Here is a 9,363-nt window from a genome sequence, read left to right on the forward strand (position 1 = left end):
ATTCATTGGCCTGCTATGCAAGGGCAACTCCATGGCATTTCACTGCCTTTTACTGAATTTTCCACTAATGACCAATCTCCTTAATTTACAGTATTTCAGGACTTGATTGAGGTGTGTCTGCCAGACACTTCCCATTATCACTACTTTAATAATTAGAAGTGTATTACAAAATGAATTTGAAAAATGTCCGTACTACGGCCTGCATTATTGAAGATAATATGGATATTCAAATACAGTATATTCCTGGTATAAAAAGCATATGTGTTTAAAAAAGACTAACCCTAACCGTGCTTCTGAACATTCATTATAAAGTTCAAAGCCATAACCGATATTTTAATAAACACAAAAGGCCCACCAGAGAAAGTCTAAATAAGCATACATAAGGGAATAAACACAGGCTATCTGGGATTCCCACAGGTATATATACAAATATATTAATTCTAAATCATTTAAAACATAGTTACTGTGTGTGTGTGTGTGTGTGTATGTGAACATTTGTATACACATGTGCTGCCTGCAAGTGATTTGTGTGTGTGTGTGTGTGTGTGTGTGAGTTGTGCTGTCTGTCTGCCAGGTGCCCTATTTGTCTGTCTGTCTGTTTCTATCCATCTGTCTGTCTATAAAATTTTATAACGTACAAACACGCAACACCTCACTGTGCAAATCACAAACACACACACACACACACCCACACACACACACACCCTGTATCACAAATGAATTACAGCTTGCTCCCAACCCAATAAATTATTCACTTCAGTTATGGGGTTAGATTTACAAGCTTATGACAACAAGTTATGATTACATTGTTACACTATATCAATGCCATCATCCCTTTAGGAGCAAAGTTGCTATTTGATATTGATTAGTAAAAACTTTTCTAAAATACAGATGACAAGATCCTCTAAAATGTCACATCAGGTTGCTTATTGTTGCCCATTCAAAACCAATTGCATAGGTTGTTTTTATTCGTGTAAAGTTATAATTTTGCTATGGAAAGGTAATTTTCCTATCATCCAGTAGAAGTCATATTGTGGTGGATCTCTTATTTTAACAGTCCTAAAATACGCAGAAGATGATATTTAGGTTTCAAATTAAAAGGACAAATACTGTGCAGTGATTAGTGTTATATATTTTTTTTTACTTTGAAATGAATGACAAGTATGGTTCAGACAGAAGATAGAATTAAGAGTTTTCTTTACAACCAGTGCCTAAGGGCTAAGACATCACTTGTGAAAAGGTTAAACGTCTGACACAACAGAACTTCCACAAGAGAATTTTGACTCAACACCATATTCAAAATCTGTCAAGTTAAAGCAACTTTCAGGAGAACAAAGAGAATTGTTGAATAAAGAATTTGCTACCAAAGAAATTAGAGATGTGCTGGCATGCTGCTCAAAAAGTAAAACTCCTCTCAATGATGGATTTCTCTCAGATTTACCAAACCAATTGGAATGAGATTTGAGTCTGTTTTTATGTCAATGTTAAACCATATAGTTTTGAGCAATTCTCTTACTAAATCAATGTATAGTGCAGTTATTTCTGTCATAAAAAAAATAGAAAATCAGGGAATGATCCAGGAAATTACAGATCAATATCTTTAATTAATTGTGAATGTAAATTAATTTCAAAACATATAGAACAACTGAATAGAACAACTTAACCCTAGTATTATTCACTGTAATCAAACTGTATTCATTAAAATAGAAATTAACAACCAGCACTACAATCTGTTCAAATATAGCTTAACACGCCAAAGAATAACATTAAGTTAGCTCTAATGGCATATGATGCAGAGAAAGCTTTTGATAGATTGGAAAGAAATGTTCTCTTTAAAACTCTTGAGGCATTTAATCTTTAATAAAACAGATACTATAAAAAATTATGTGTAAATCACCTACAGTTCAAATTGTTAGAAATAATTATAATTCCAGCCCATTCTGCCTAACTAGAGGAAGAAGACAAGGGTGCCCTTTGTCACCTACCGTATTGAAAAATTATGTAGAAAAATTGAAAAACCACCCAATTACCCAATTATCACCCAATTATCATTGGTCGAAAAATAATATGTCATTCTGCTTGGCTTCCCAAATTGAATTTGTGTTTTCAACAATTCCAGTAATCCCCACAGACAAATTTTGGATGAAAAAAAAGGATAGCTACATTACAAGCAACTTCCTTCAGAAATGACAGATACATTTCCTGGAGAAAATGTGTTGGCTACTTGAACGCAGCAAGTACTGCTTAAACAATGTGTTTTTTAGTGTAAGAAGTACTTGATTATGAATACACAGAAGAATATTTAACATTAAAAAATTATATACAAAAGCATAAAACTAAACTAAAGTAACTAAAATAAAATAACCTATACCTGTAAGAACATGAATAGCAAAAAAAATATTTCAGTCGAATGCATCTTTAGGTAGCAGAGGTTAAAAGTAAGTCTATGAAGAACTTTAACCTAACCCTAACCTGGATCGCCCACGCAAAAGACAACAATGTTAACCACTCGGGACACTAAGTGGTTGCTAGGTGGTTAGCTGAAGGAGTCGAAAGAGTAATAGGAGTAGGAGGATTATTTGGAAGAGGAGTACTTGGAGGAGTAGTAGTCGGAGCAGAAGGAGGAGGCGGACTAGTTGTAGTAATAGTTGGAGTAGTTGTACGAGTAGTAAGAATAGGAGGATTAGTAGGAGGAGGAGGCGTTGGAGGAGTAGTATTAGTTGGAGGAATAGTAGGAGAAGAACAAGGAGGAGCTGCAGTATCATTTCTTCATATCTATGGTGTTTTTAATGAAAAGAAAAGTTAAATAATTTAAGTATAAAGAAAGTCAAAAAGTTGAACACATCCGTAGATCTCCTAAAAGACCTGAACATTTTAAAGTTTGAACAGAGTCTCTGGCTGAAAGTATATGGAAGTAGTTAGAGTTCAAGATTTATGACTTCTGAGACTCAGCATATTGCAAAAGAAAGAATAATGGGTATCAATTTAACAATGTTTGGGGTAAAACTTTGGAGGCATTGCAGAGAGAACTGAAAAGGTAAGCCATTTTATAAACCCACATGTATACAAGTTAATCTTATTAAAGGAGGAACCTTCTGGAGTGCTATATTGCGCTGTTATTTCTTGTATTTGGTAATGTGTTTTATGGCAGTGTACTTTTAAAGTATGTATTTTGTCTTGACCTGCTGGTTGGATCCTGAGCGTGGGGAGCCACATGGGTCCACTTTAGATTCATAGACAACTGGTATTACTCTTTCTATCAATTTGCCAGTCCAATTCAATACAGTGGGGTAATAGACGTTTATGGTCAAGCACTGTGGAGGTTGAGTGCCCTTAGTCATTACTTAAGATATCACTACTTACTCACCCCAAGAGGTCTGACATGCAGTGTGCAGCTCGACTTCTTACCTGTACATCATACGTGCCGTTCATCATAACCGTCCTATGCTGTTGACTGTGTATATCTGGCCTTGTCTTCCCCAACTCTTTGGCTTGGTTCCTCTGCCCCTGTCCTGCCTGTATGTCTAGGAGCACAAACACAAAGAGGGGTCAGACTGCTAGAAGCAGAAAAACAAGGACAGGTCAAACTGCTGGGAAGAAAAAAAGGAGGGATCAACCTGGTAGGGGGAGAACAGAAAGGAAAGGTCAATTTAAGACAGGAAATAGTGAATAGGAGTATTGCTAGTAGCAGCATGTACACTTGAAAGGTGCAATTTGGCCAGTTCAACTTTACATGATTCCTGGTGACAAGGAACTTGACAAGCGATACATGATATACAAGGTATGTCATGCAAAGCAAAAAGTACTTTATGCGAATGCTACAAACATCAGTAATGTTAATCACACTGCACAGTTTTAGAAAGAGCAAAACCAGCAAGCTGTTATTGCAAGTGACCAACGCACCCTTGAACAAACTGCAAAACATGTGTGTAAAGAGAAAAACAAAGTCAATAGCTAACATCTCCAAAAAAATGTGCCATTACAACATAATGAAGCAGGGCTTCATAACAAACTGAGTTTGTATGCTAATGCATCCGGACTTGTTATGATAGGCAGAGTTTTTCCTTTAATTGCATAACATTATCTAGATCTCACCACACATTTGCTTTTAAGTGGAACTGACTAAGCTGTTGCACTGTTACTAACAATGCAGTGGGATTTAACCACTAAGTGAGTTTGTATGTTAATGCATTATGAGGTTATGATAAAACACTTTTTTTTCCTGTTTTTGTTTTGACTCATTTCAGTTCTGCTAAGCCCCTCTGGTAACACACTTCAGTTTGGGTGTGTGATCCAGTGCAGCATGTAGGCCTCATGAGTGGTGTTCATTTCATGAACTTGTGCTGGGTTCCATGCTACTTTGCATTCACAATTATTTATACATAACTCAATTTCAGCTGACTCAGTCGAGAAGGATTACAATTACAGTAATGTTGTCCAGCGGTGTAAAAATAACAAATAACACAATTTGAACAGCATCAAATTAAAATCGAAATGTATCGAGAATAGTTTTTGTTCAAATAATCAAATGGTAGTAAACAAAGTTAGTAGTGGGGCTTCAGTATTTCAACAGGGGGCGCCACACTGAATTTCCAGATGACATTTTGAGTTACCTAGGAGTGTGTGCTGGGGAGCCATGTTGTGGAGGGCCAGGATGTGTGTGTCGAGGGCAGCGTCCTGCCGTGTGCGGTTGTGCAAACCCAGGTGGTACTTCCTGAAGTGCTTCACCAGGTCGGCGGGGTCGTTGCCATAGTAGCCGTAACCACACACGTTGCACTTGAAGTCCTGGAGTTTAGGGGAGGGGCTTGAGGAGAGCGGAGGCGTCTCAGTTGTTGACTCCTCTCCCCCGTCCTGTCTGGGGAGGAGGTGGGGAGTCGGGAGGAGAGGGGGAGTGAAATGATCGGCCTCCCCTCTCTCTCTGTCGCTTCTCTCTCCTTCCTCTCCGCCCCTCTCCCCGTCCTCGGGCTCCGACTGGCTCTCGGGCCTGTCTGTCAAAGCCGCTCCTCCTTGTTTGGCCCGCCCCCCTCCTCTCCTCCCCCCTCTCTCGTCGTTGCTATAGCGTTCATCCCTCGCACCGACGGACGAGGGAGAGAGAGACGAGGAAACGCATTCACTCTCTCCCTCCTCCTCTTCCTGCTCCTCCTCGCCTCTTGTCCGGTCGGAGGATTCTGGTTCAGAGGGTCGGATGATTCGTTCAGCCTCCGCTCCGACTCTCCCCTCCTCCTCTCCCTCCTCCTCCTCTTCTCCTCCTCGCCTCCTCCCCTCCTCCTCCTCCTCCTCCTCGCCTCCCACACTCCGGATAGGGGGATTCTTCTTCCTCACCATCTCTGGAGAGACAAAAGAGAGAGAAACCGTTTTTATTTTTCATTTTTTGGTGTAACTGTTGACATTATCTTGAGCATGCAAAACATGTTAATGTTGCTCTTGAACCAAAGAAGGCCATTGATAAAGAATTGTAAAAGATTCCTAAACACATGGAGGTACTGGGGATAAAAAAAAACAACAGCTTTTTATAATCCCTTTAAAGTTGACACTTAAGAGATACGAGGTGCCTGCAGGACCACTGATAATATGCTGTTGATTACATGCACATACACACACACACACAATTTTCTGACAATGATGTATCTGTACAGTTGAGTAGCTTTGATGCAATTTACAAACTTCTTTGAACATTGAATCTGTGACGTTTCTCAACCACAAACTTCGTCAAAAAGAAAAACAGCCTCGACAAATCAGAAACATCTCAGCTGTGAGAGATTTTTCATGGGTTGGGAGGGGTAGAGAGAGAGAGAGAGAGAGAGAGAGAGAGAGAGAGAGAGAATCTCTGGATCCCTAAATGAAACTTTGAAACTTAGTTTTGTTTTTTAATAAACCAGGGAGTGAATCTTTTTATCGTTATGGAAACCATCCGTGAGAATCTTCAACACACAACCACATCAAAACACAAACCATATCAGAGAGACAGAGAGGGCGAGGGAGGGAGGGAGGGAGGGAGAGAGAGAGAGTGAGAGAGAGAGAGGGTGAGGCGCAGAGAGAGATGGGGAGATAGAGGGAAAGAGAGAGCGAGAGAGAGAGAGGGAGAATGTCCAACACACAACCACATCAAACCACACACCCCATATCAGAAAGATAGATGGTGGGAGGGGGTAGGCTGCGATCTGTCCGCTTTTTTCATTCGGCTTTACTTTCCTCCAGCTCTCTCATTTTCTCGTTCTCTTTTTTGCGTCTCTCTTTCTGTCTTTCACTCGTGCGCTCACTCTTTAATTCTCTCCCTTTCTCATTTCTCACTGCCTCCTGCCCTCTATCTGTCACCTCCTGTCCTTCAGTTTCTCTCTCTTCTTCATTCTCTTTTCGCCTCCTTTTCTATCCCATTCCATGTTTCATTTTCCTCGTCTCATGTCTTATCTCCCTCTCTTACCCTTTCTCTCCCTCCCTCAGCCTCTCCTCCCTTTTCTCTGTCACCCCCATTCATAAACAATGTATAATACTTTGAATCATACATTTTCCCTCTCTATCAAACAAAAAAGCACCTTACTTTATTTTCTTTTTCCATGTTTTTTGACATTTTCTCCCACTTTGTCATTCTTTTCCTATTTCTCCGTCTCCCTCCATCTCACCCCCACTTCTCTCACACACAAAAGAATAATTGTCGTGATAATTTACGTAATTCCACTATTAAAATTTTTCTTTCTCTCTTCTCCCCCCCTGTTGTTCCCCTTCTCCCACCCTCCCTCCTTCTCTCATAATCACTATACAAAGCCATCAAATAACCAACCATATGTTTTATGTTAAACCATAATCTTTCTTTTGTTTGAAAAGAGAACAATTGTGGTCGCTCTGTTCGCAACAGTCGTGACAGAGAGATACTGTGTGTGTGTGTGTGTTGTGTGTGTGTGTGTTTGTTGGGGTGGGGGTGCGGGGTGTTGTGTGTCTGTGTGTGCGCGTGCGTGCATATGTTTATTTGTGGTTGTTCAGTTCATATTCAGTCGTAAACACAGTCAACCCAATGACCGATAAACTGTGCATGTGTGTGTGTGTGTGCGTTCAGTCATAAACACAGTCAACCCAATGACCGATAAACTGTGTGTGTGCGTGCGTGCACACTCTGTCGTAAACACAACAGACGCCTGATAGACGCCAAAAACTGATCACTTTTAGATCAATGCAAGATGAGACTGCGTGTGTGTGTGTGTGTGTGTTTTTGCATGTATGTCTGCGCAAGTGTGTGATTGCGTGTCTGTGTACAAGTTATGTGTGTTTGATGATGTGTGTGAAACTGAGATAGCGTGCATGCGACCGCGGGTGTGTGTCTGTGCCAGTGTGTGAGACATAAATGCTTATTGTTGTTTACTGATAGATTGCACTCAGTTCAAGCATCTTCACTTGATGGGAAAATGAACAAACACACACACACACACACAGATGCACACACACACATGCACACTTCTCCCAAAGGAAAGTAAAAGGGAATTTAGTTAAAAACGGCTAATCAGATAGCCATAAACAAACACATGTAGACACAAATAAACAGAGAGAAAAGGACCAGATTTTAACAAGCCTGTAATGTAATCTAGTGGATTAGGAAGGAGGAGAGAAGAAGAGAAGAAAAGAGAGAGAGAGAGAGAGCGATAGAGAGAGAGAGAGAGAGAGAGTGTGTTGCTCTCTTTGCTAAATCCAATTTTCTCTCTTGGCCATTCTAGTATTCTACCGTTAGCTTCTCTGTCTCTCTCTACCAAACGACTATTAAAATAAAGCAATTTATGTCTGCGAGGGCCCACGCCTAGACCAGCCCTGGCACTCAGTGTGTGTGTGTGTGTGTGTGTGTGTGTGTGTGTGTGTGTGCAGAGAGCAGAGGAAAATCTCATCTGATGTTCACCACACCCAGTCAGAATTCATCACTCACTCACATACACACACACACACACACGCACACACACACACACAGTGGAAAACTACAGATCGTTGTGGTAAAGCAATGAGGCTGAAACCCCGACCTAAGAAGCCCAGGCTGACCTAACTGTGTTTCCATCTGCCCCGTATGATTTCAGCGGTGACTTACTGACTAGTACAAGCTTGTATAAGAGTCAATAAAACTAATAACAATAACAAGAATATGAGTGTTCTTGCTGAGGCAAACACAGTAATAACAATAAGAAGACTTAGGAATTACTAGAGTAATATCATGCTGTATTATTTACCTTGATATCACATGTTCCCTTGAATACATAAGGCATGCATACTTGCATACTGAAGCATGTGGGTGTAGAGAGGTGCCATGCGCTGAAAGTCATTTGTACATCAAGGCTGTATGCATATGTGTGTGTGTGTCTGTTTCTGTGTGTGTGTCTCAATGTCTTGCTAGAGCCTTTGTCTGCTTCGGGCTATATACACAGGCTGGAACCATTACTATCAACTACAATTAGGCACAACCTACCACAATATACCACATAACAACTACTGCTACTAGCTACAATTAGCCCCTATACACCACAATGGCCCCAATACCACTGCTAGTGCAACTGCGACAGTTAATCATTTCCATCAACTACAATTAGCCCCAACGCCACTGAGGCTTTTATATGGAATTGCCAACAATCACCCCAAGACAACTGTTGAAGGATGCAATGATAGGGGTATGGGATGTTTATCCAATGTCTGTCAGATACCAGGCCAAGGTAGGCAAACCATATCCCAAGTCCCCTCTGACTAAAACCTAACACAGAAAGCCATGGGACTCATGAGAAACCAAAGCAAGGCAACTTGAATGTCTGCCTTTTTCATACATAGAAGCAAGTTAGAGCTCACCAATGGAGAAAAGTAGATTACATCTCATCCACTTTTGTCCAGTGCCCCAAGCTAATTGTCTAAGTGCATATTATTCAGTCAGTGTAATGGATGGGATCTGTACCCAGTGTTAACACAGCCACGTCTTCCTGCTGTCCTCAGATATCTCTGCTCTTCCCCTCCCTGCGGGACAGCGGCAGTTGGCATCTCCGTCTTTCATAAACAAAGGATTAATGTTCAACATATGAAGATATGATGCTAAAGGCAAGGTCTCGTTACACAGACAAATCTCTCTGGCTGTCTTTGTTTATCTGCTTCACTCTCAATACACTCCTCTCAATCTCTTTCTCTCTGCATGTTCCTCTCTTTATCCATCTGTTCTTCTTTTTCTGCAGGTTGTTTCTCCGTATTAAAGAAGAGGACCATGAGATGGAGGGGGGGGGGGACGAGGGGAGGAGGAGAGAAAAAATAAGTAAAAGAATGGGAGAAACAGAGAGAGTTGTGATACAGAGAGAGAGACAGAGAGACTGAGATAGAGAAAAGGTGACAGATTCTCTTTTGGAAAGAAGAGGAAAG

The 9,363-nt window shown here is 40.8% G+C and overlaps 1 protein-coding gene across 1 annotated transcript in view; it reads right to left on the reverse strand.

The window, feature by feature from the left end:
* Positions 1 to 5,331, reverse strand: part of trps1 (trichorhinophalangeal syndrome I) — a gene marked incomplete at its 5' end in the record, with an annotated part of 69,243 nt that extends 63,912 nt beyond the window's left edge. Inside the window, 2 exons of the mRNA XM_071900051.2 lie at positions 3,409 to 3,524; positions 4,614 to 5,331. Of these exons, the coding sequence (XP_071756152.1) occupies positions 3,409 to 3,524; positions 4,614 to 5,331 (834 nt within the window). The remainder of the gene's footprint in view (positions 1 to 3,408; positions 3,525 to 4,613) is intronic.
* Positions 5,332 to 9,363: the final 4,032 nt, after the last annotated feature.

Source organism: Centroberyx gerrardi, chromosome 19 (genome assembly GCF_048128805.1).
Source record: "Centroberyx gerrardi isolate f3 chromosome 19, fCenGer3.hap1.cur.20231027, whole genome shotgun sequence".
Classification (NCBI taxonomy): domain Eukaryota; kingdom Metazoa; phylum Chordata; class Actinopteri; order Beryciformes; family Berycidae; genus Centroberyx; species Centroberyx gerrardi.